At 46.4% G+C, this 26,913-nt stretch overlaps 1 protein-coding gene across 1 annotated transcript; it reads left to right on the top strand.

Annotated features, from left to right (window-relative positions):
• gdf5 (growth differentiation factor 5) lies at positions 1-24,849 on the top strand. Its single transcript, XM_063041045.1, has 2 exons — positions 1-728; positions 20,767-24,849. Exons 1-2 carry the CDS (start codon positions 272-274, stop codon positions 21,636-21,638), a joined length of 1,329 nt encoding a protein of 442 aa, XP_062897115.1. The 5' UTR covers positions 1-271; the 3' UTR covers positions 21,639-24,849.
• Positions 24,850-26,913: the final 2,064 nt, after the last annotated feature.

The raw sequence follows: 26,913 nt of genomic DNA, 5'->3' as shown, positions 1-26,913 counted from the left end.
CTCGGATATGGGATTTAAACGAGCTTGAGTCATCCCGGCCTGGGGAAGGAGCGAGGGAAGTGTTTTTTTCCCCTTCTCTCTCTCTCTCTCTGCCCCTGTTAGTCTGGGTCCTCCGCAGTCTGAAAGGATCCGGGATTGTGTGCGGGTGACAAAATTCCACTATGGGACAGACTGACAAAGTTCGGAGGAAAGTTGTGAAGAAGTTTGCCTGGGAGTTTTGGGAGCCGTTGCATGCGCAGCTGGAAGAATCTGTCCCCGGCCAAAACGGAGCATGGAATTACTGAGGAACCTCGCTCTCTTCGTCTGTTACCTCGGCTGCTTCGGGAACCTGACCGGCTCCGAGCCGTCCCGCAAGAGCCAGCCCGGGCTCCGACAGGGCATCGCCGGAGCTGCGCCAGGCAAGAGGAACCCCAGCGAGAGGGGGCCGAACCTCGGAGCGGGGAGATGGAGCGCCGGGCTCGGCAGAGCGACAGCAGGAGCTAGGGCGGCGGTGGCCGGCAGGGGCAAAGGCAGCGGCAGGACCGGGGAGGGGGAGAGAGGCAAAGGAGAGGGCGGCGGCCGGCGGCGCCTGAAGGGGGCAAGTGGCAGCCCGCAGGTGACCCCTCACGACTACATGCTGTTCCTCTACAAGATGCTGTCCGTCACTTCGCGCAGCGGCTTCAACGGGAGCCTGCAGCAGCCGGCGGCGCTTGCCAACACCGTCACCAGCTTCGTGGACAGAGGGCAAGGTGAGAATCGGGGGGTTCAGGCGCGGGGCTGGGAGGAGGGGGTGGTAGAATGTCCACCCTAACACACACCGTCACACACACAGACACACACACACACACTTACAGTAACATGGTCATACACAGTGACACGCGGATACACGCACACGTACAAATTAATAGACACAGTGACACACATTGGCACACGCGCGCGCGCACAATGTCACACGGATACACAATAGCACGCTGACACACTAACGCACAGACGCACGCACATTCACACACTTACACACAAACACACACACACACACACTGACATACTAGGGGCACATATAGTGATAGACACACGCTCTCTCTCTCTCTCACACACACCCACACACATACACACACCACACACACACTGACATACTACGAGCACATATAGTCATAGACTCTCCCTCTCACACACATACTCTTTCTCTCTCTCTCTCTCTCTCTCTCGGGAACTGGCCGATACAGACATCGTCTTCAACTGTTAGAAAGTTCTGCCCTATGTTAAACTTAATTTGGTAAATCTTGGCGGACCCCGACACTCTCTGTTTACCCGCTTTGTAACCCGGGATCCGGCAGTTTAATTTACACAGTGGAATTGGCTGGCGGCTGAGGAGAGGAGACACGACACACCATCCTTCGGACTCGGGGCAGGTGAGGGAGGATAGCCGGTCTGAGTGTGAGGTAAATTCCAGGCTGCCCTTAAACAAGCCGGAGTTGGTGAGAGGAAAAATTCTCCCCAGCACCGGAATCGTGAGGGGAAGCCCCGGGGCTGGTCGCCGCCCAGCCGGGGTAACTTGGACACTCGCTATCGAGAGGCGACCCCCCCCCCCCCCCGGGTCGCCCAGATCTCGGGCTAAGACCACAACCACCGCTTCTCGCGCCTCTTCTAACCTCTCTGTGGGTCTGCTGTGCCCGGATATCGCGGAAGGCTTGTGGTCCGAAAATAACGGGGATGGTCACCCCATCTACCCCATCTCCCACACGCTGGGTGCCTGGAATTCAGTAACAAAAGCCCAGCTCTCTCACCTCCCCCCCCCCCAACCCCGACCCTCTCCGGTGCTCCCGTGTAGCCGGGACAATCGGTCATGCCGGTTGACACCGCAGTTTGAGCGCAGGTCAGTCGCGGGGGACGCGGCCGCAATACAGAAGAGATACCTTTTGCTGGGGTTTAATGGTGGAATGAGGATCTATGGCGGTCGGCATTAAACAGGGACTGGCCAGTGTTAACACTGACTCTTCGCTCTTCCAATTTCTTCCTTAACTGTTGCAAGGCTCACTGAGTGTGGGTATCGTTACATAGAACAAAGAATATTGAACATTACAGTACAAAAGAGGCGCTTCGGCCCACAATGCGGTGCCAACCTTTCCACCTACTCTGAGATCAATCTGACTCCTTCCTCCCACATAGCCCTCAATTTCTATCATCCAAGTGTCTATGTAAGAGTCTATGGAAGTGCTTTTACCACCAAACCGACAGGGCTTTCTATATACCCTGGGTAAAAATCGTTATCTCTGACCCCCCGCCTCCCATACTTTCCTCCAGTCATCTTAAAATTATGCCCTCTCCGCCCTGGGAAAAAGTATCTCAGTATCTGGCTGACCACTTTAATCCACGCCTCTCACCATTTTATTCACCTCTATTAAGACACCTTTCATCTTCCTCAGCTCCAACTTTGTCGGCAAATAGATGGAGCTCATTGAGTGCCGGCAGAGATTAATCATTCCACCTCCCTCCGCACCCCCCCCCCCCGGGCAAAAGACCACCCTTTGACCGTCTCCAGTGAGCCGCTTTTTGCGCTTGGACTCTGGCTGATGGCGGTGCGTTCGCGTCACCGGGAGCCCAGGGTGCGGCGGTGAGTGGGTTGGGGCAGTGTAAAGCGAATTGTCCCGCGGACTGTCTTTGGACTGGACTGCAGAAACCTTGACGCAACCTGTGGCGCTAAGATTTCTTTGAATGTCTCCCCATATCTTACACCCAGCAGAAGCTGGCTGATTGGAGCGGGGAAGGCGCTGGTTACCATGACCCGGATGATTGCCCCACCACAGCTGGCGTTCCCGTGAAGACCCATCCTTCTGCTTCACCGGAGCAGGTTGCAAAGCACCAGTAGTCGGGGTGGACGCAGGAGAAACCTGCACCGACCCGGTGGAGGGCAGAAGGAGAGGCCCATGTCAGGGCAAGGGGCAGGGAATGGTGGAGGGGGGGAGTGGGGGTGAAGGGGAGCTTCTAGAGTGAGGAGGAGGCAGAGCATGAGAGGGTCTGGGGTGAGAGTGGTGGAGAGGCAGGAGTTTGTGTGTGGGGGGAGGAGTGTCAGGTTGGGCAAAGCCTTGTCTTATTCTGACAGGTGAGAGGTTGCGGGGCCAACATGAAAAGTTAGATAGAGGTTAAACTGAACTGAAGCCATCTCTATCCTTCCTCTTCATCTCCCATCTCTCTCCTTTCTCCCTTTGTTCTCATTCTCCCCATCTCCTCCTTCCCTTCCCTGTCTCCTTCTGCATCTACCCTCTTCTCTCCCTCTTTCTCTTTGCTCTCTTCGCACACATTAATTTGACCCTTGTTTCTCCAGATAATGAAAAACAAAGAACTAAAAGATGCTTGTGTGCAGTGGTATCCGTTTCCACGGTGACATGTCACCTGTTCAGGTCTCATGGCCGCCGACCAGATGATTTGGATAGAGTTGAGGCCCTCCATTGGTCAGAGTTGTCCATGGCTGTTGTGTCCTAGCAAGCCAGGGCAGTACGATGGAGAGCAAGCAGAGACTGATATAGTTTGGTATCAGCAGTGTCACAAGAGTTGTCAGTCAGCATTGAACTCAACGTAGGGCTGCCTTGGGGACTCCAGCTCTGGATATTTCCTTGGGGTTAATTCCTGGAGCCTTCCCAATGAGTGGGTATACCTGCAAGACAGTGGAAGTATGAGATCAGAATTTTCCTTCTCCTTGATGAGCTGCCAACTACGGCTGATGAGCCCCATCTGCCTGAAGTGACTGGTTTTGCCCCTTCTCCTGTTAGTAAGAATAGTTTTAAGGCAACAAGAACCCACCTTTGCCCTTTCCGCTTGTAGAAATGGTTTGACCAGGCTTAATAGCTAAGGCACATGTGAAGGCCAGGAGCTGGACTTGGTTATCAGAGGCTATTTGAGATGCTCGCCGCTGGGAGCAGTTAATAGGGGAGGAGCCTACCCTCACTACCTTCCCCCGACTATGAGAACCTTAAGGAACCTGGATAGAGTTAACATTGGCTAAAACAAATGTGAAATCAGTGGGTGTTTAGGGTCAGCAACTTTTGTGGAATAAGCCCTATCTTACCTCTGTCTCCTCATTTAAGAAGCAATGCTGACCTCTTTGATCAAGCTCTGTGTCACCTGTCTCAAGATCCATCAAAATGGCTTAAGGTTAATCTTGCAAGATGTTCGGACATGTTAATGATGCTGTTAAAGATTGGATTGTTTATTATTAAATAATATCCGCAGGCAGAACCAGTAACCCATGCAAGTTTCATCATTCCCATTTTACAGACTATTCTAAAAATGAAAACCATATTTTCACACTGGAGTTGTGTGTATGTGTGGGTGTGTGTGTCTACTTGTTTCTGTGTGAGAGAGAAAGAGGGGGTAAGAGACAGAAAGAGAAACAGAGAGAGGGAAAGAGAGAGAGAGAGAGCAATTGATGTATTGCATTCATCTTTCTTGGTGGTAGACGTCATGTGTTTGGGAAGCTGTCAAAGATGCCTTGATAAGTTGCTGTAGAGCGTTTGTAGATAATGCTCACTGCAGCCTGGGTGCGTCTGAGGTGGAGGGGGTGGGAGCTCAGCTGGCGATACTGTGTGTCAAACAAATGCGCTGCCTTGTCTGAAGTTTGCAGGTCTTGTTGGAGTTACACTCATCCAGGCAAGTGGAGAGGATTCTACCACTCTCCTGACTTTTGCCTTGTAAATGGTGGAAAGTCTTTGAGGAGGCTGACCTGTATTTGTATGGCTGCTGCAGTTAAATGCAATCCTAGTATGATCAAAAAGACAACAGATTCTGCAGATGCTGGAAATCCAGAGTACACACATAAAATGCTGGAGGAACTCAGCAGCTCGGGTAGCATCTATGGAAATGAATAAAAAGTCAACATTCTTCAGGAATAGAAAGGAATGGGGGAAGAAACCAGAATAAGAAGATGGGGGGAGGAGAAAGCGTGCAGGCTAGAAGGTGATAGGTGAGACCAGGTGAGGGGAAAGGTGGCAGGGGGTGGGGGGGATGATGTGAGAAGCTGAGAGGTGATTGGTAGAAAAGGTAAAGGCTGAAGAAGAAGGAATCTAATACCAAGAGGAGAGTGGATCCTGGGAGGAGGGGCACCAGAGGGAGGTGATAGGCAGGTGAGGAGAAGAGAAGGGGTGAGAGGGGAACCAGAGTGGGGAACGGAAGAGGAGGGGAGGGGAGAAGAAAAATTACCTGAAGCTCGAGAGATAATCTAGTAATGATCGGTTACCTGTTCAGGATCGAAGTTGAAACTGTCCTCTTTGGTTGGGGAGCTGAAGATAATTTTCAAGGCCACCATGCTGCAAGACCCAGATCTTCAGGTTCTGCAGAATGGGGCCTGGATGTTCCTGGCCCTAGAGACACAGGAGGCAGCAGATGCTGGAATCTGAAGAAACAAACAATCTGCTGGAGGAACTGATTGGGCAGGTAGCGCCTGGAGGGAAGAGGAATTGCTGGCATTTTCTTTCAAAACCCCACACCCAGTCCCAATGCAGAGTTTTAACCAGGAATGTCAACAATCCCTCTCTCCCCACAGATGCTGCTTGACTTGTTGAGTTCCTCCAGCAGATTGCTTGTTTATCTGTGGTTCATGTTTCATTGATACCACATGTACTGAATTTTTAACTGACCCTTTGTAGAAAATGGGGTAATATTCAGGAAGGTTGAAATCGACAAGGGAAAGTTTAAATGCCACCCAGAATTTTCTTATTGTTGCTTTTTACACCTGCTGGTGTTTAGAGAAGCAATGAAGGACCCCCGTCTCTATCTGTCCCAGTGGTGGTCTTCCTTCATCATGCTAGTAGCTTCTTCTTGGTTATCACTACAGTCAGTCATGCAAGTTCCAGCTGGAGACTCAGGAATACATTGCACTCAGATGTAGAAGGATTCTTCATTGCTGCTTGACCAGTCAGGGTTGTTAACCCTGGGCTGAACTCCTGAAGCTGGAGCACCAGAGGATTTATTTTCCAACAGTCCAGGATTGATTTATTCGAGATTAATTCACCTAAGGGGTGGAATTGGAATTGAACTGGTTTACTATTGTCAAATGCACTGAGATACAGCGAAAATCTTTTCTCTGCGTGCCGTCCAGACTGGTAATTGTAAACGTAAGTGTAATGAGACAGTACAAGAGGAAAAACAATAACAGAATGCAGAATATTACAGAGAAAGTGCAGTGCAGTGCAGCTGGACAATAAGATCCGAGGGCCTTGATGAGGAAGATTGTGCGATCAAGAGCTCACCTTTATCATACAAGAGGTCCGTTTAAAGGTCTTATAACAGCAGAAGGAGCGGGAAATATTTGTTTAAGGTCCCTGTAAATTTTAGTGTCTTTGATCACACTCAGACATGTTCTCACCCAAGGGTGCCCAACACAGGATGGAGGACAGGTGCAGCTAACTCAGAACAGTTGCTATTTAATGATCGAATCCCTGTCAATCTGTGGCAGTGGTGCAGTAGGTTCTTCCGCGACTTGATCATTCCAGGGGCCTGGGCTCAATCCTGACCTCGAGTCTCTCTATGCCGAGTGTGAACACATGGTTTTCTACTGAAATTCTGTTCTCCTCCCACGTCCCAAAGATGCGCTGATAGGTCAATGTGTCCTGCAATTACCCGCGGTGTAGGTGAATGGCAGACAGTCAACTGGGGGGGGGGGGAGGGGGTTATTTGGTGTGTCTGAGAGAGAATAATTTGTATTGTGACAGGGCAAGGAGAGGGGGAGCAAGGCTGATGGGATAGTTCTCCTTGGAGCTGAAGGGCCAAATGGCCTTCTGCGTCATTATAAGCATAAGGTAATCTTCTCATCCCATCTATACCATGGTAGCATAGTGGTTAGCGTGATTCTATTGCAGCTCGGGGCATCAGAGTTCAATTCTGACACTGTCTGTAAGGAGTTTGTACGTTCTTTCCGTGACTGTGTGGGTTTCTTCCGGGTGCTGCGGTTTCCTCCCACAGTCCAAAGAGGTCAATATTAGGTCAATTAATCATTGTGAATTGTCCTGCGATTAGGCTAGGATTAAGTTGATGGGATGCTGGGTGGTGCAGACTATTGCAACTGTTTTCTGTTGTATCTTTTCTAAATAAATAAATATGCAAGAAGTGAGTAACAGAAAATCATCGGTGTTAGGGCGATAGAGTGATGCGTCGTACAAATAGGCCATTCTGCCCAACTCACCCATGCTGACTTTAGCCCAGCTCAGTTGTCCTGTGTGTCTGTAATTGCCCCATATCCCTCTAAATCTTCTCTATCAACATACAAATGACTATCCTATCCAAGTGTCCTTTAGATATTATCATTGTAAATATTAGCTTTATTTGTCACCTAGACAGCAAAACATACAGTGAAATGCATCATTTTGCGTCAACGACCAGCACAGTCCAAGGAGGGACCAGGGGCAGCCTACAGGAGTTGCCATGTCACCAGTGCCAACAAAGCATGCCGATAGCTGACTAACCCTAATCTGCGTGTCTCTTTGGACATGCCATTTTGGCGCTGGAATATGTGGCAACATTTGTGGGCTGTCCTCAAGGCACCCATGGGTGTGTTGACTGTTAATGCAAACACAGCATTTCACAGTATATTTCAGTGTGTTTGTGATAAATAAACTCAGATCTTGAATCTTGGAAACCCACATGGCCATGTGGAGAACGAACAAACGTCTTACAGACAGAGGAGGGAAATGAACCCCAGTCGCTGGTACTGTAAAGCGTTGTGCTAACCACTATGCTACTTTTCCACCTTGTCTATGTGCCAGCACTTATTGTACTCACCTCAACTACTTTCTGTGGTAATGGACTGCATGTACTCCCCACATTCTGCATATCAACAACAAGCGTGACCAACGACAAATAAGCCCATTTACAACCTCTACAGCTGGCCCTTCCCTCGCCAATGGAGGCTGGTCTTCTGTGTAACCAGGAACTAAAAAACAAAAGAATCAGAGAGAGTATCAGAACCAGGATTAATATCACTAGCATTTGTCATGAAATTTGTTGTTTTGCGGCAGCAGTACAGTGTAATACAAAATAATAAATAACTATAAATTACAATATATATACACACACACACACACACACACACACACACACACACACACACACACACACACACACAGAATTTATATAGAACAGAGATGAGGAGAAATTTCTTTAGCCAGAGGTAGTGAATCTGTGGAATTCATTGCTACAGACAACTGTTGAAGCCAAGTCATTGGGTATATTTAAAGCAGAAGTTGATTGGTTCTTGATTAGTCAGGATGTTAAAGATTAAGGGGAGAAGACAGGAGAATGGAGTTCAGAGGGAAATTAAATCAGCCATGATAGGATAGCGGAGAAGACATGATGGGCTGAATGGCCTAATTCTGTTCCTATGTCTTATGGGCTTACGGCTGAATAGCCTAGTTCTGTCCCTATGTCTTATGATTTTATGGTTTGGCAGTTTAACTTCCCTCCGGATCATTAGTAAACCAAATGGGATTTTCCAAAGATCTGCTAGTCTTGTGGTAACAGTTTGATTCCAGATCATTTTAAAATTCCTCAGGCGGTTTTGGTGAGCGTTGATCTTGGTCCCTGGATCTGAGCTACTGGTCCGATCACAGTAATGTAATCGCTACGATACAGACCCGGTTTACACCCAGCCCTTGTGGTGCTGCTGCTCCACATCCAGACCACTAAGAGGAGCTCAAGATCCTTCAGATGGACGGATCTGATGATGCAATTGACAAAGTGATTACATCACGGATTTGCCCGTGGTACTGGATACTCTCTACTTTGTGTCCATGTCCCACAGAGCAACACTTACCTCGGCAGTAGAGGAAAGAGTAAGCAGGTTTGTCCCAGTTAATGTATAGAGCCTTCGACCCAACTAGTCTATGCAAACATGGGCGCTCACCCAGCTAGTCCCGACTTCCTGCGTTTGGCCCATCCCTCCATGTACCTTTCCAGGTGCTTATTAGATGATAAACACGAGACTCTGCAGATGTTTCTTAAATGAGACTATTGTTCCCGTCTTAACCACTTCCTCTCGGAGGTCATTCATTATACTCACCACCTTCTGTGTGAAAAGTTGCTCCTCGGGTCCCATTTTAAATCTCCCCCCCTCACCCTAAACCCATGTCTCCTAGTTTTGGTCACCCTTACCCTGGGGAGAAGACTGCTACCTTCCACCTCATCTGAGCCGTGTTTCTAAATCTACAGGAGAAGAATTAGACTATTTGTCCTATCAAGTCTGCTCTGCCATTCCATCAAGGTTGATTTGTCAACCTTCTTAATCCGATTCTCCTGCCTTCTTCTCATAACCTTTGACACCCTGACAAATCAAGAACCTATCAACCTCTGCTTTAAATATACTCAATGACTTGGCCTCCATAGCCATCCTAGGGGAAAAAATTCTACAGATTTGTCTTATGAAATTTCTTCTCATCTCTGTTGTAAATTGATGCCCCTCTCTTCTGAGGCTGTGTCCCCCGGTTCTATTTCCACCCACTATAGGAAACATCTTCTCCACGTCCACTCATCATCTTTTCCAGGGCTAAACTGGGAGAGTCTTTGTCCAACAGACCCATGTTCCCAGTGATAATGCTGAGACGTGGACACTGTGCTTGTCTCTGACAGACTCTGTAGACTCCATGGACCCATCTGGTAGTGGTAAGAATCCATGTCCTGTCATTCATTTGGCTTTCTAAGGGATATTTGGCAGCATTTCTTCCTGAGAGGTCTTGGCAGGGTTAATGTGAAGTCAATGTTGCTGCTTGTCAGAGAGTCCTGAAGTAAGGGTCATTTTTGAAAGCAAGTGCTCACTCGTTTCAGACAGCGATGTCATAGAGTCATAGAATAATGCAGGATAGAAACAGACCATTCAGCCCAACTGATCCATGCTGACCTAGCCCCATCCAACCAAGCTCCATTTGCCCTGGTCTCTCTAAACCAGGGGTTCCCAACCTGGGGCCCATGGACCCCAAGGTTAATGGTAGGTGTCCATGGCATAAAAAAGGTCCGAGAACCCCGATCTAAACCTTTCGTATCAATGTAACTCTCCAAGTATCTTTTAAATGTTATTAATATACCTGCATCAACCACCTCCTTTGGCAGACTATACCACCCCATGTGTAAAAAAAGTTGCTTCCCAAGTTCCTTTCAAATCTCTCCTCTCACTCTACCCTTACCATTTAGTTCCTAATGCCCCTATCCTGGGGAAAAGATGGTGTGCATTCACCCTGTTTGCGCCCCTCATGAACTTATACCCCTCTGTAATATCACCTCTCATTCTCCTACCCTCCAAGGAAAACATTCTGCTCTTTTCAACTTCTCCCTGTAAGCCAGTCCTTGAAGTTGTGGCAACATTCTTGTAAATCTTTTAGTCTCTCTTTCCAGTTCAGTAACATTTTTCAGAATCAGAATCAGATCTAATATCACTGCTGTATGTCATCAAATTTGCTACTTTACAGCAGCAGTACAGTGGAATACATAAAAAGCATATGTATATAAAATAAATTAAATAAGTAGGGCCAAATCTATAGTGAGGTAATGCTCACTATAGTGAGGTTCATTGTCCGTTCAGAAGTTGGCTGGCAGAGGGGAAGACGTTGTTCCTGAAATATTGAGTGAGTGTTTTCAGGCTCCTGTACCTCCTCGTGATGGTAACCATGAGGGTAGGTCTTGTCCTGGTTGGTGAGGCTCCAGCATGATGGGGGATTCACAGCTAGGAATATCTGATAGCAGAGGGCAAGTAGCGTGTGTGTCTTCAGGCTCCTGTACCTCCTTCCTGAGGGTAGCAATGAGAAAGGGGAATGTTCTGGGTGATGGGGGTCCTTAATGACGGATGCCACCTTTTTGAGACATCGCCTTTTGAAGGTGTCTTGGATACTGGGGAGACTAGTGCCCATGATGTTCACAACTTTCTGCAGCTTTTTACAATCTTGTGCGGTGGCCTCTCCCCCCATACAGATTGGAAAGCAACTATACCTCCTCCCCGATCGAAGTAAGGAGAAGTGGGCTTGTCTTTCCTATAGCAAGGTGATTGAACACAATACTCCAGGTGTGGGGCCCCACCTTTGTCACGTACAACTGCAAATGACAGCTGCGATGAAACCTTTCCTATTGAAGGATAATGGTTTTGGAAATCTCTTCCTCATACAGCAATCACAGAAAGGACCTTCAATATTTACAAAGCTGATGGTAATCAAGAACATAAACATTCTCTATATAGACAGGACTGTGATGTTCGGGTTACAGTCAGGTTAGGGCAGAGTGCACAGTAGCATAGCGGCTAGCATAGCACCAGTGATCGGCGTTCAATCACAGACAACGGCAGAATTGAACCCGGGTCATTGGCACCATAATAGTGTGACACCAAACGCTACACTATCCTGTCGCTGAGGAGGTTCTGCACTCCTCCCGCTGGCTCCCCCATGGTCCTGGCCAAGAGACTATGAAGTGCTGGGGATTGATGGGGATTTGGTATTATGTTTTATGAGCAGGTTCTTCCCCTCTGATGTTGCATTATCTTTAGAAACAGCCTCTTCCCCTCCTGCCATCAGATTTATGAATAGTCCATGAACCCATGTTATGCTACCTCACAATTTCACTTTTGTACTATTTATTTATTTCTTTATTGACTTTGTAGTAATTGTTTATGTCTCACACTGTACTGTTGCCAGAAAACAACAACTTTCTCCTCATACTTCAGTGACAATAAAAATAATTCTGAATGTTCAAGGAGGTTCTGAGAAGCAATTTTTCTGTCCTCTGACTGATTTGCAGCAGGAGTTCTTTTAAATTTTACCATCTGATACAAAGGTGATTGTTCAGATTTAAGGGTTCTCATCTGAGGTATTAAACTGAGGCCCTATCTGCCCTCTCAGGAGGATAGAAGGTGCTTTTTTTGATGTTCTGGTTAATATCCAGGACATCTTTGAGGAGCAATGCCTCGAAAGGGCAGTGTCCATCTATAAGGACCATCGTCACCCAGGATAAGCCCTCTTCGCATTGTACCGTCAGGAAGGAGGTACAGGAGACTGAAGTCACACATTCAGCAATTCAAGAACAGTTTCGTCTCCTCTGCCATCTGATTGTTGAATGGACATTTAACTCGTGAACAGTACCTCACTACTTTTTTACACTTGGCAGGAGCAAAGGACGTTTGGAATGGAAAGGGTGGAGTGCCGTGGGAGGGGTGTTGACAGATGGCAGAGAAGGACCGCTAGGGGCAGGGGTTGATATGGGTGCAGACACACCCAACCCTGAGACACCGGGCAAAGTTATTATGATTCTAAACAATTTGCTTATTGATCATTACAGAATGTCTCTCAGGTGCTTTCTGCTCCCTCCCCTCTCCATTCCCCTTTTCCCAACCATGTTTCCCCTCTCCCTGTCCCTTCCCACTCTCAGTCCACAATAGAGACCCATATCAGAATCAGGTTTATCATCACTCACATCTGTCAGTTAACATCAACTGAAAAAAAAAACAGATTGCTTGTTCATTATCACACTGCTGTTCATATAGGTACATCTGTACACCTTAGGTAGCATTAGGTACCTAAGGTAGCATTAGGTAATGTGTACACCTGCTCATTGATGCAATTATCTCATCAGACAATCAACAACTGAACCTCTTGACCATGTCAACATGCTGTTATGCATTGAGTTACTGTCACATGATTGGCTGACTAGATATTTGCATTAATGAGCAGGTGTACAAGTGTTCCTAATAAAGTAGCCACAGAGTGCACATGTTGGAGGGATTCAAATGGCTGAATCCAGTTCCCCACAACAAATTAACTGCTGGAGGAACTTAGTGGCCAGGCAGCATCTATGGAAGAAAATGCCTGTCCCACTGAGTTCCTCCAACATTTTATGTGTGTTGGTCCAGACTTCCAGCCTCTGCCGTTTCTCTTGTATCTGCTGGAGGAATTAAGCAGGTCAAGCAGCGAAGGTGGAGGAGGGAGGGGGGTGAGAAAGGAATTCAAGAGCTGTGAGGTAATGTTGCAAATCAACAGGGCCCTGCTTAGACCACACTTGGAGAATTGTATTCAGTTCTGCTTGCCTCATTATAGGAAGGGTGTAGAAGTTTTAGAGAGGGTGCAGAGGAGATTCACCAGAGACATGCCTTCTCAGGATCGGTTGTGTGAGCTGGGACATTTTGAGCAACACTCTTTTGAGTGAGTGAATCCAGTTCCCCACAACAAATTAATACTGGAGGAACTCAGCAGGTCAATCGGCTTCTATTGAGGGGAATAGATAGTTGACACTTCAGGCAACGGCCCTTCATCAGGACTGGAAAGGAAGTGGGTGGGGCAGAAGCCAGGAGAGGCAAGGAGAAGGAGTACAAGCTGGCAGGTGACAGGTGAGACCAGGTGAAGGGGAATGTAAGTAGGTGGGGGAAAGAGGATAAAGTAAGAAGCTTGGGGGTGATAGGTGGAAGAGGTAAAGGGCAGAAGAAAAAGAAATTTGATGGGAGAGGAGAGTAGACCATGAAATAAAAGGAAGGAGGAGGGGCAGCAGGGGAGGTGATGGGCAGGTGAGAAAGGAAGAGGTATAAGTTGGGGGCAAGAATGAGAAATGGAAGAAGAGAGGAGGAGGGGGAGGTTGTTTATTCCCCTCCGTAGATGCAGCCTAACCTGCTGAATTTCTCCAGCACTTTATGTGTGTTCCCTATGAAATTCATTAAGGTCCTGCTCTCAATAATTGGATCTACCCTAATGTAACTTTTGCGTTAATAAAAGAGGCCTCTGAGTTGGAGTAACCACCTTCTCTGGTGGAGGTGAGACATTGGTAATATAGACCAGCCTTGCCAGGAACACTATTTTAAAAAAATATTCAGTGGTGGTGTTATAGGAGAGGCTTCCTTCCTGAGCCGAAGGCTTGTGAGATTGCAGTATGACTGGTTTATTTTTTTAAGAGCAAAGTTTAGGAAACTTTAGTATCCTGTGTATAATATCCATTTACATCACAGGCTGACTGCAATCGCATGTAGATTTATCATTCAAAATAGTTGGAGTGCTTACACAGCAATCAATAATCCTTTCGTAACACACACAAAATGCTGGAGGAACTCAGCACGTCAGGGGGCATCTACGGAAATGAAAAAACAGTCAATGTTTTGGGCTCAGACCCTTCTTCAGGACTGGAAAGGAAGGAGGACCATGCCAGAATAAGATGGTGGGGGGAGAGGGAGACTGAAGACAATCTAGAAGGTGATAGGTGAAGCCAGGCAGGTGGGAAAGGTAAAGGGCTGGAGAAGAAGGAATCTGATAGAAGAGGAGAATGGACCATAGGAGAAAGGAAAGGAGGAAGGGACCCTGGTGGAGGTGATAGGCAGGTGAGAAGAGGTAAGGGGTCAGAGTGGTGAATAGAAGAAGGGGAGGGGAAGAAAAATCTTTTAGTGTGGTCTTTAGAGAGAATCTATTTTGGACAGAACAGCACAGGAACAGGCTCTTAAGCCCAGAATGTTGTGCTGAGCTAACTAAATGAACACGGATCCCTTTTGCCCACACAATTTCCACATCCCTTCATTCTCTACGTATTCATGTGTCTATCTATGAGCCTCTTAAACATCTCTCTTGTATTTGCCTTTATCACCACCCCCGCCAGAACATTCCACACGTACCACTCTGTAGGTAAAGAATTTGTCCAGCACATCTCCTTTCAATGGTGTCCCGGTGTTCATAGTTACTGTAAGTGTAACAAGCAACCAGGGTAGAATTTCACCTGCAGGAGATGTTGATGCACAGTCAGTGGCCACTTTGTTGATATCTTCTGTACCTAATAAAGTGGTCACTGAGTATATTTTCGTGATCTGCTACTGTAGCCCACCCACTTCAAAGTTCGAAGTGCTGTGCATTCATTCAGAGAAGCTCTTCTACACACCACTGTTGTAACACATGGTTCTTTGAGTTACTGTCGCCTTCTTGTCAGTTTGAACCAGTTTGGCCATTCTCCTCTGACCTCTCTCACTAACGAGGCAGTTTCACCCACAGAGCTGCTGCTCCCTGGATTTTTTTTTTGTTTTTCACACCAAACTCTAAAGACCTTTGTGCTTGAAAATTCCAGGAGATCAGCAGTTTCTGAGATACTCAAACCACCCTGTCTGGCACCAACATTCATTCCACAGTCATAGTCACTAAGATCACCTTTCTTGCCCGTTCTGATGTTTGGCCTGAACAACAACTGAACCTCTTGACCATGTCTGCATGCTTTTATGCATTGAATTGCTGCTACATGATTGGCTGATTAGATATTTGCAGTAACAAATACCTAATAAAGTGGCCACTCTGTGTAAGTAAACAAGCAACATTATCAAAACCCTCTATCAGTTTATTAGAAGCTTTAAAAAGTTTCCTTGTTTCTTCACCCACTAACCCACCCCAACACCCCACCCCCCCAACATCAGTACTTTATCATTTTCTGTCAGTCACCTTATGTACATGTACTCCTGTGCCTAGCATCACTTTATAGACATACACTCAATCTATATACTATATATACAAGCTATCTTATGTATTTGTCGGCTATGTGAAATGGTCTATGTTCCAAGCCTATACTGGTATCGCTCCCCAACTTTTCCCATGCTACATCAACAACAGCATTGGTACTGCTTCCTGCACCCATGTGGAGCTCGTCAACTTCACCAACCTTGCCTCCAACTTCCACCCTGCCCTCAAATTTATCGGGTCCATTTCCAACACTTCTCTCCCCTTTCTTGATCGCTCTGTCTCTATCTCTGGAGACAGCTTATCTACGATGTCTATTACGGCCTACAGGGACGAGATCCAGCACCTGGCCGTGTGGTGTGCTGACAACAACCTGGCCCTTAACACCCAGAAGACCAAGGAGATCATTGTGGACTTCAGGCATGCTAGGAGCCACACTCACGTCCCCATCTACATCAACGGAGCTGTGGTGGCACATGTATCAAGCTTCAAATTCCTTAAACAACAGGAATTCTGCAGATGCTGGAAATTCTGCAGATGCTGGAACATATTGCTGTGTGTTGCTTCAAACTCCTTGGTGTCCACATTTCCAAGGATCTCACCTGGTCCCTGAACTCCTCCATCCTGGTCAAAAAGGCACAACAGCGCCTTTATTTCTTGCAGAGCATCAAGAAAACTCACCTCTGTCCCAGGATACTGACGGACTTTTACCACTGTACCATTGAGAGCATACTCACTAACTGCATCTCAGTGTGGTATGGCAATTGTCCCGTATCGGACTGCAAAGCACTCCAGCGTGTAGTGAAAACTGCCCAGCGGATTATCGGCACCCAATTGCCCACCATTGAGAACATCTACCATAAACGCTGCCTGGACAGGGCGAAAAGCATACATCTCACCCTAACCATGGACTTTTTACTCTCCTCCCATCCAGTAGGCGCTACAGGAGCCTCCACTCCTGCACCAGCAGGCACAGGAAGAGCTTCTTCCCTGAGGCTGTGACCCTGCTGAACCTCACATCACAGCACTAAGCAGTATTGCACCCATATTGTACTGTCTCAGTACTGTTATATTTGTGTGCTGTAGCACATACTTTTTATTCGCAGTTATTTTGTAAATAACACTATTCTTTGCATTTTTGGTCAGATGCTAAATGCATTTCATTGGCTTTGTATCTGTACTCGGCACAATGACAATAAAGTTGAATCTAATCTAATCTAATCTAATAAACCATGATTCTCACAGCTACCTGGACTATACCTCTTCCCACCCTGTTACTTGTAAAAATGTGATAACCTTCTGTCAGTTCCTTTGTCTCTGTCGCATCTTCTCTCAGGATGAGGCATTTCATTTGAGAACTAAGGAGACGTTCTCCTTCTTCAAAGAAAGGATCTTCCCTTCCTCCACTACCAATGCTGCCTCAACCACATCTCTTCCATTTCGCGCACGTCTGCCGCCACCCCAGGGATAGGGTTGCTCTTGTCTTCACCTGCCACCCCACTAGCCTCCACGCCCAACACATAATTCTCTGTAACTCCTACCATCTCCACAGGATCCCACCACCAATCCCATCTTTCCCTCCTGCGCCACTTTCTGCTTTTTGCAGGGATCGTTCCCTACGCGAGTCACTTGTCCATTTGTCCCTCCCCACTGACCTCCCTCCTGACACTGATCCTTGCAAGCAGAACAAGTGCTACACCTGCCCCTACACCATCTCTCTCACCAGCATCCAGTGCCCCAAACAGTCCTCCCAGGTGAGGTGGCACTTCACCTGTGAGTCTGTTGGGGTCATCTACTGTATCCGGTGCTCCCAGTGTGGCCTCTTGTATGTTGGTGAGACCCGGTGCAGATTGGGAGACCACTTCACTGAGCACCTACGCTCCATCCGCCAGAAAAAGCAAGATGTCCCAGAGGCCACCCTTTTCAATTCCACTTGCCATTCCCATTCCAACATGTTAGTCCATGCCTCCTCTTCTGTCACGATGAGACCACACTCAAGCTGGAGGAATAACACCTTATATTCGGTCTGGGTAGCCTCCAACCTGATGGCATGAACATTGATTACTCTAACTTTTGGTAATACCCATCCCCCCTTCACCATTCCCAATTTTCATTTCTCTCTCTCACCTTATCACCTCCCTCTGGTGCTCCTTCCCCTTTTCTTTCTTACATACTTTCTGTCCTCTCCTATCAGATTCCCCCTTCTCCAGCCCTGTATCTCTTTCACCAATCAACTTCCCAGCTCTTTACTTCACCTCCTCCCCGCTCCTGGTTTCAATTATCACCTATTGGGTTTTCCTCCCCTCCCTTCACCTGCTTACTCTGACTCTTCAGCTTTTTCTCCCAGACCTGCCGAACGGTCTCGGCCTGAAACGTCGCTTGTACTCTTTTCCACAGATGCTGCCTGGCCTGCTGAGTTCCTCCAGCATTTTGTGTGTGTTGCTCTGATTTCCAGCATCTGCAGATTTTTTCTTGTTTATTTATATTTATTGGTTTTTATTATCGCGTTCTTTGTCTTATACTGGTTTTTTTTTTGGTGCTGCATCAGATTCCAAGTAACAATTATTTAATTCTCCTTTACACTCATGAACTGGAAACGATCTTGAATCTTGAAAGCTATGCCCTTGTGGGCACGTTATGTTGGTGCTGGAATGTGTGGCAATGCTTAGCTTCCACTGACTCAGAATATCCCCATAATAACGGGTGAATGAGGTCTGTGATTTCCCCAATGCACTGTGACACTAGTAGACATCTTAGTGGTGATGTTGTCAGAGAGGGTAGCAACCACAAGGCCAAGAAATGGTCTGGAGTCAACGTTGAGTTAAAGAATTATGTAATGTGATCCATTCTGCATTGTCCCTTTGATTTGCCATAATGGTTGGCAGGTCAATGGAAAACATTCAGATTGTGGTGGACTCCGTTCCCTGCTCAGCCATTAGTCCCAAATAATGGAATGCGTGCAGATTGCCCCAGTAATAGTTTACAAGCAGGGTCTTACAGGCAGGAGGTACCTCCACTGACATCACCTCCAAAAACTGCGTGCTGTTACTAACCCGTAACTGTGGTGCTGTGTCAAGTAGGCAACAGCCTGTTTTACTGGTGAACTGTGGTCCTTCAACCAGAAAGTAAAACCAAGCATTTCACCACAGGGAAGGATGGCTTTCTGTCAAATTAAACCACTCGGCTCCACGGCTCCCAGACACATTCTACACCAGGGCTACCGTTTGGGGAGGCGGGGGAGCTGTGGTTGAAACTTAGTTAACCCTTCAGATGTTCCTCAAGATCCTTAATAACCCAATTTGGATTATCTGAGTTTTAAGCCTATGGCAGTGGGGAAGAAGCTGTTGTTGAACCTTGAGAAGTGGTCTTCAAGCTCCTCACCTCCTCCCTGATGGCATCATCAAGAAGAGGGCACAGCCTGGATGGTGGGGGTCCTTGATGATGGTTGTCACCCTCCTGAGGAATCATCTCTTGTTGATGTCGCTAACGGTAGGGAGAGCTGTATTCATGAAGGAACTGGCTAAGTCCATAAGGAGTATTTCCATTTCGTTATGGTTTTATTTTCCACATGTTTTTATTTTAGATTTCCAGTATCTGCAGTTGTTTTTTTTTAATTTTCATTTACTGTAACATTCTGCCTGTTTACGTCTTCCAGTCACTCACATGGATAACTTTACACTTGGATAGTTCTGACCACTGTTCTTAAGGGAGCGTCTCTCAATGCACCAGAGAACTCTTAAGACTGAGAGAAGGCTGTTAGTTTGCACAGTTTGAATTTTTCAAAGATACTGCTATATTCCATTGCGGCAGCAGTGCCAATCAATGAATTGGGCAATGGTGGGAAGGGCACATGCTCTGGATTTGATGTGAGCCTAATTGCATCACTTGTACATCAAAACCAGTCAGTCATAACGAGTCATAGCACAGAGATATCAGGCTCCTAAACTGGTGTGGATAACTTCACTCACCACATCTGGTTCCACAACCTATGGACTCCCTTTCACAGTCTTTGTAACCCATGTTTCCACTATTATTTATTTGATTGTTTATTTATTTATTATTTGTGATTTTTTTTATATTTGCACATTTTCTCTTCTTCTGCACATTGGCTGTTTGTGTGATTTTTTTGTTGATTTTATTGTATTTCTCTGTTCTACTGCAAATGCCCACAAGACAGTAAATCTCAGGTGACTCATACCTACTTTGATAAAAAATTTACTTTGGATTTTGAACTTTGAAACAGTCCCTTCAGCCAATCACATACAGAACATGCCAACTTTTCTTCCCATTTGTTCAAATCCCAGTTGCCCGCAGTAGGTCTGCATCCTTATGCCTTATCTATTTAAGTGTCTGTCTAAATGCTTTGTAGATATATAATTATTGCATCAGATACACTATCTCCTAAAAGGACAGAAGATTGGCTTTATTTGTCACTTGTACATTGAAACACACAGTGAAGTGCTTCATTTGCGTCAAATCGAGTTGGTGAGGATTCTGCTGGGCAGCCTACAAGTATTGCTGGTTCCTTCAGTATTTTGTGTGTGTTGCCTTATACTTGGAGTATTGGGTACAGTTCTGGTCTCCTCATCATAGGAGGGATGTGATGGCTTTAAAGAGGGTGCAGAGGGGATTTACTAGGATGCTAGGTGCGTAGAATGCCCTGCCAGGGGTGGTTGTAGAGGCAGATACATCAGGGACATTTAAGAGACTCTCAGATAAGAGAATTGATGAAAAAAAACGTGGAGAGCTTTGTGGGAGGGAAGAATCAGATGAACTCTAGCCCTCACAATCTAACTTGTTATTGTGGATCTGCACTGCACTTCTTCTGTAGCGGTAACACTTTATTCTGCATCCTCTTATTGTTTTATCTTGTACTATCTCGGTACACTGTGTGATGATCTGATCTGTATGAACAGTATACAAGACAGGCTTTTCACTGTATCTTGGTACATGTGATTGTAATAAACCCATTCCAATTCCAGTAAGATAGCTCCAAGATGACCATCTCATAATGTAACATATTCCGTGGTGGTGAATGAGGGATAAGTATTGACTACTAATTGTGGGGGTGATAGTCTGTTTTTCAATCTGTACTATGAGAACTCAGTCTAATGGAAAAGCAGAGGGTCTAATTCTTCATTACAATGTACTGTTACCTCATTAATTCAATTATTAATTCCTTTCTGAGCATCAACAGATTTGTCTTGAGTCCTGATGAAAGGCCCCAGCCCAAAACGTGGACTGTTTATTCCTCTCCATAGATGCTTCCTGAGTTGCTGAGTTCCTCCAGCATTTTGTGTATTACTCTGGCTTTCCAGAATCCCGCGTATAACTGATTTGTCTTCTTCTCTTTTGCCAGATGATCGCCACCCCTTTGTGAGGAAGCAGAAGTACATCTTCAACATCAGTGCAATGGAGAAGGAAGGGTTGCTGGGCGCAGAGCTGCGGATCCTGAGAACAAGGCCGGTGGATGGGAGGAGAGTGCGGACTCCAGGGAATGTGTACACTCTCCAATTGTCCAAGTGCCCTTCGGACAGGCAGAAACCCATTGTTATTGACTCTCGGTCTGTTGACCCATTGGACGCACCAAAGTGGGAGGTCTTTAACATTTGGAAGCTCTTCCGTACGTCCAGGAAGGACCAGCTGTTGACACAACTTTGCTTTGAGCTGGAAGCTTTGGATAGAGGCAGGACAGTGGATCTGAGAAGCTTGGGCTTTGGCAGGGTGGGACGGCAGACCAAAGAAAAGGCTCTGCTACTCGTGTCTGGTAGGACCAAAAAACGGGACTTGTTCTTCAACGAGGTCAAAGCCAGGTCCGGGCAGGACGACAAGACAGTTTACGAGTTCCTGTTCAATCAGAGAAGAAAGAGGAGAGCCCCTCACACAAGTCGCCAGTCTAAAGGCAAGAAAACTAAGCCACGGTGCACACGAAGACCTCTCCATGTGAACTTTAAGGAGATGGGCTGGGATGACTGGATCATTGCACCGTTGGACTATGAAGCATATCACTGTGAGGGGGTTTGCGACTTCCCCCTCCGCTCTCACTTGGAGCCCACAAACCATGCCATAATCCAGACGCTCATGAATTCTATGGACCCAGAATCTACCCCGCCAAGTTGCTGCGTACCGACGAAACTAAGCCCCATTAGTATTTTGTACATAGACTCAGCCAATAATGTGGTGTACAAACAGTACGAGGATATGGTGGTAGAGTCCTGTGGCTGTAGGTAGCATTGGTCTGTGTTGCCAGGCAACCAGTACAAGGTGCACACTGGGACTTGAACCATATTGAATGCAGCAGGTACAGTTGGTTTCCTGGTATTCTCATTTGCAGTCGAGATGCCATAAGCTATCGGTAGGGAGTCGGTGAAGATGTTCCGTGGTGGTGAAACTGCTGCCAAAGCTAAAAGAGCATCAGTGCAGCTTACAATTAACCAACTGACCACAACGGCCCCAATGAGATTCAGTTAATCGAGAGTCAGTTCCTCGAGGAATCTGGTGCCAATATCTAAGGCTGACAGATAGAACACATTTAGTGCAATACAGCCACCACTAACTACCTTACCTAACTCAGACAGATGGGGAAGTGTGTCAGGGCTTAATCTGTGCTGGAAAGAGCTGGGTGGGGACGGAAGGGAGGTCAATCTGTGAGGCAGCTCCAGGAGGATTCTTTTCACTAAACCCTATGAAAATGTGGCTGGTGTTGTAGCAAATCTGTCGCCATCGAGGTGATCCCATTGGAACAGTTCACAGATTAGATCCAGGGAGTACTGATAGACTGAGAGACATTCTCAGTTGTGTAACATTGGGAAAAAAAGGAGAGCGTTTTACCAGTGAACGGTTTGCAGCTCACTAGACCTGCTTTGACACTCCAGGTGTGGGTCCTCAGCCGTTCTGCTGATGGACACCACATGTTGCTGGTAAGGGGAGGCTACAGAACACGCCCCACCTAAAGCACCCTCAACCACATAGACTCCAGTGTGGCAGGGCTGTTTGCCTGACATACTAATCTCATGCGAGGCAGCTAGCAAATCATATCCTGTTTAAATATTTTTATTTTTATTTAGTGATACGGCACAGAGTAAGCCAGTCTGACCCTTCGAGTCACACCGTGCAATCCCTGACAAACCCAATTAACCCTAACCAAATCACGGGACAAATTACAATGACCGACTCACGTGGCCGGTACATCTTTGGACTGTGGAAGGAAACCGGAGCACCCAAAGAAAACCCACACATTCTATGGGGGAGAACACACAGACTCCTTATAGAATGGTGCCAGAATTTAACTCTGAACTCTGGTATGCCCAGAGCTGTACTGTAATAACATCGTGCTAACTGCTAAGCTACCATTGCACCCATAATTAAAAGCCCTTGAGCAGTCTTGTGGATAACAGTGCACGAGGCAGTGGCCTCCTTAAGCCAGTGGCCATGTAAATCCTGCAACCTCGAGAAAAATAACAGGCCAGCATCTTCCAAATAAAATGGCACCCTGGCCTTAATCCTAGAACATATCTAGAGCATGTAACAGTACAGCACAGTACAGGCTCTTTGGCCCCAGTGTTGTGCCGACCTTGTAACGTAGTCTAACGTAGAAATATAGAAAATCTACAGCACAACTCAGGCCCTTCAGCCCACAAAGTTGTGCCAAACATGTCCCTACCTTAGAAATTACTAGCCCTCTATAATCAATCTACAATCAATCTAATCTTTCGCTCCTACATAGCCCTCCATTTTTCTATCATCCATGTGTCTATCTAAGAGTCTCTTAAATGTCCCTAATGTATCTGCTTCCACTACCACCCCTGTATTCACCAAACACTCACCCCTCTCGGTGTAAAATACTTCCCCCGCTTAACTTTCCTCCAATCACCTTAAAGTTAGGCTCCCCTCTTATTAGCCATTTCAACCCTGCGAAAAGGGCACTGGCCATCCGCTGGATCCATGCCTCTTATCATCTTGTATACCTCTATCAAGTCCTGTTAGAAATGAGAGCCCAGATGTTTGCTGGAGTATGCATGGCCACAGCTGCCACAGCAAGAATGAAGCAGCCTGCTCGATTGTCATCTCAAATACCTTCTTCAGCACTGATCTCCCCTCATCACCAATTCACCGTGGCTGCAGTGCAATGCATCTACAAGGTGAACTGCCGTTACTTGCGCTAACCGGTGACCTCTGCCACTTAGGAGGTCAAAGGGCAGCAGGTACAGGACAATAGTGCCTCTTGCAGGTTGGCCCCAAGTTGCCCAACCATCCTGACTTGGAGATATACCCTTCATTGTCACTGGGTCTTAGTCATTGACTTTCCTCCCCAGTTCCTCTATCTTCCTGAGGAGGACTGCAGCTGGACAGTAAGGACCACCTTGTCAGCATTGAATAGGGATGGGCAATAAATGCTGGCATCCATGATGAGACCAGGTGTTTTAAAGTAATGGTTCAAAGTTCAGAGGTTCAAAGCTTCATTTATTATCAAATTATGTATGCAATATGCAACTCTGAGATTCATCTTCTCCAGATAGCCATAAAAACAAAGAAATCCATGGAAAGGGGAGGGATGAAAGGCCATAAATCTACCTCACCATTTACCAAACTACAATAAATGAGTTAACAAATTTCACGACACATGCCGGTGATTATAAACCTGATTCTGATAAATGCATCAAGGGTGGGAAGGGTGCTTGTTTATGTTGGCTACTTTCCTGAGGCAGCTGCAAGTGTAGACAGAGTCTACGGAAAGGAAACTGGTTTGTGTGATGGGCTAGGCTGTGTCCACAACTCTATGATTCCTTGCAGTCTCGTTAGTGGCAGAATCCTGGCGGGGGGGCAATGAAAAAGGAAAACGAGATTATTATGCTCAGTGGGTCCAAAAGGCCTGTTTCCATTTTCCGTGCTGTTATACCTCCATTTAACTTGATGAACATCTCATACGTTACTGCTCAACACTGTGTCACGCTTATGTTCCATGGTACACTTCACTGTTAGCAAGGATGCCAGAGTTCAAAGTTCAAGGTACATATATGTCACCATTTACAACCCTGAGATTAGTTTCCTTGTGGGCGTTTGCAGTAAACACAAAAAAACACAATAGATCAATGAAAAACCCCACACAAGATGGACAAAAAACCAGTGTGCAAAGTGGTACCAGTGGACACGTGGCTATCAGATGGTTTCATGTGCCAGTCTGCCCTATAAAGTAAACTCTAATACTGTATAGAATTTGCTCTTGGGAGGGAAGGGGAGATTTAATTTTTGGAAACAGCCACAGATGTAATCAGTGCATGTTGGAACGAAAATGATTATGTGAACTGTTTACTGTGTGTGTGTGTGTACAATGAAGAATCTGTTACTTGTTCATAAATATAACTGTAAATTGGAATTTGTCACAATTTTCCTGAATCCCTGTACTGCACAAGAAGCTGAACAAATGGGGATGTTCAAGATATAAAAAAATAGTTCAAGTTCATGTTTGTCGTCATCTGATTGTATGTTTACACAACCAAATGCAACAATGTTCCCCCGGACCACGCCACGATGCACCCACACAACATATATCACTCACAGCACATAAAACAAAACATTACCACAAATAAGTTAATAAAGTATAATTCAAAATGCATGTCGTGCACAGCGGAGGCAAAAATATATATTGAATGCAAAAAAAAATCTTAAATGAACAAAAACTACACAAATTGCACTGAATCACAAGGCCATGATGAATCTAAATGGGGCAAATCGAGGAAAATTGCTCCCACTAGCCAAGCATTCAGACTTAAAGATCTGTGCTCATGCTTTGAGGAAGGCAAAGAAATCTTCTGTTGACTCGAGGCAGAGGAGTTAAAATCAGGAGCTCACTGCCTGTGGATGCAGTGGAAACATTCAGGGGTTTTCTAATAGGGAATTGGATAGGTGCTTGAGACAATGATGTGCAGGGCTGTGGAAGAAAGCACAGGGAATGGGACTGAGATTAACACATACAAAATGATGGGGGAACTCAGGAGGTCAGGCAGCCGACTGTTTATTCATTTCCATAGATGCTGCCTGACCTGCTGAGTTCTTCCATCATGTCTGGTGTGTTACTCTGGATATCCAGCCTCTGCAACATCTCTTTAGTTCATGCGACTGAGAGACACTTCAGCTCAGAACCAGCATGGGTCGTATAGGCTGAATGGCCTCCTCCTGTGGTTTTATGTATCCTCAACACAGAACCTGGGTTTTCCCACTCTTCATTCTACTAATGCTCCTTTGTCCCTGCCCTTCACGTTTACCAGCCTTCCCACAAACCTACCTTCACCGTTCATCTTCACTCTCCTTTGAGTTCACTATTTCTCCAGTCTCTCTGGAACTCCCTTTTGGATTTATCAGAAAATAGAACATAGAACACCGCAGGTCTTTTGGCCCACGATGTTGTGCTAATCCTTTAACTCACTCCAAAATCTATCTAACTCTTCCCTCCCATATAGCCATCCATTTTTCTTTTATCCATCTGCCTACCTAGGTGTTTTGTAAATGTCTCTAACAATCTATCGTCCTCTCCAACCACCCCTCCCACCCCGGCAGCGCTGTCTGAAAAACCTTCCTCTGGATTCCCACCTGTGTTTTCCTCCACTCTAATCACTTTAAAATTTTGCCCTCTATTGCCACTGGCTGTCCACTCTATCTATCACCTCTCTCCTGTACGCCTTCATCCCAAAGAGAAAAGCCCTATAGTTGACAATCTTGTATTGCCGTCCTCCTCCTTTCTCCTGCAGGAGAAGATGCAGGTTGGATCCTTGCCTGAGGTGTTTAATGTTGTGTTGGTACCACCAGATTTATTTATTCAACACGCATACAGCAAGACATACAGAGAAATTCATTGTTTGCATTCGCACCCAACACAGCTTAGGTGTCACCACGCATTCTGTTGCCCACAATGCTCTGCAGAGAAACACAAGCAACAATGATAGTAAAACCAAATCCCTCTCCTCCCTCTCATGCACCCCCGCTCACAGTCAGGGCTCCAATCGCAGAACGGGCTATTACCAGGCCTCCTGCCCCCAGCAGACCCACAGACCCAAGGCTTCAACTTCCAGACTCGCCAACTTCAGCTTTTGGCCTTCGGGCTTCGATCTTCGGTTCACACATCATGCCTCCTTTCACCCTGATTTAGTAGTAGTAGTAGTAGTAGTAGTAGTAGTCATACTTTTTTGATCCCGGGGGAAACTGGTTTTCATTACAGTTGCACCATAAATAATAAATAGTAATAAAACCATAAATAGTTAAATAGTAATTTGTAAATTATGCCAGGAAATAAGTCCAGGACCAGCCTATTGGCTCAGGGTGTCTGACCCTCCAAGGGAGGAGTTGTAAAGTTTGATGGCCACAGGCAGGAATGACTTCCTATGACGCTCTGTGCTGCATCTCGGTGGAATGAGTCTCTGGCTGAATGTACTCCTGTGCCCAACCAGTACATTATGTGGTGGATGGGAGACATTGTCCAAGATGGCATGCAACTTGGACAGCATCCTCT

The sequence above is a fragment of the Mobula hypostoma genome, chromosome 2 (genome assembly GCF_963921235.1).
Source record: "Mobula hypostoma chromosome 2, sMobHyp1.1, whole genome shotgun sequence".
In the NCBI taxonomy this organism is placed as follows: Eukaryota; Metazoa; Chordata; class Chondrichthyes; order Myliobatiformes; family Myliobatidae; genus Mobula; species Mobula hypostoma.
This window is presented reverse-complemented; position numbering and strand designations above follow the sequence as displayed.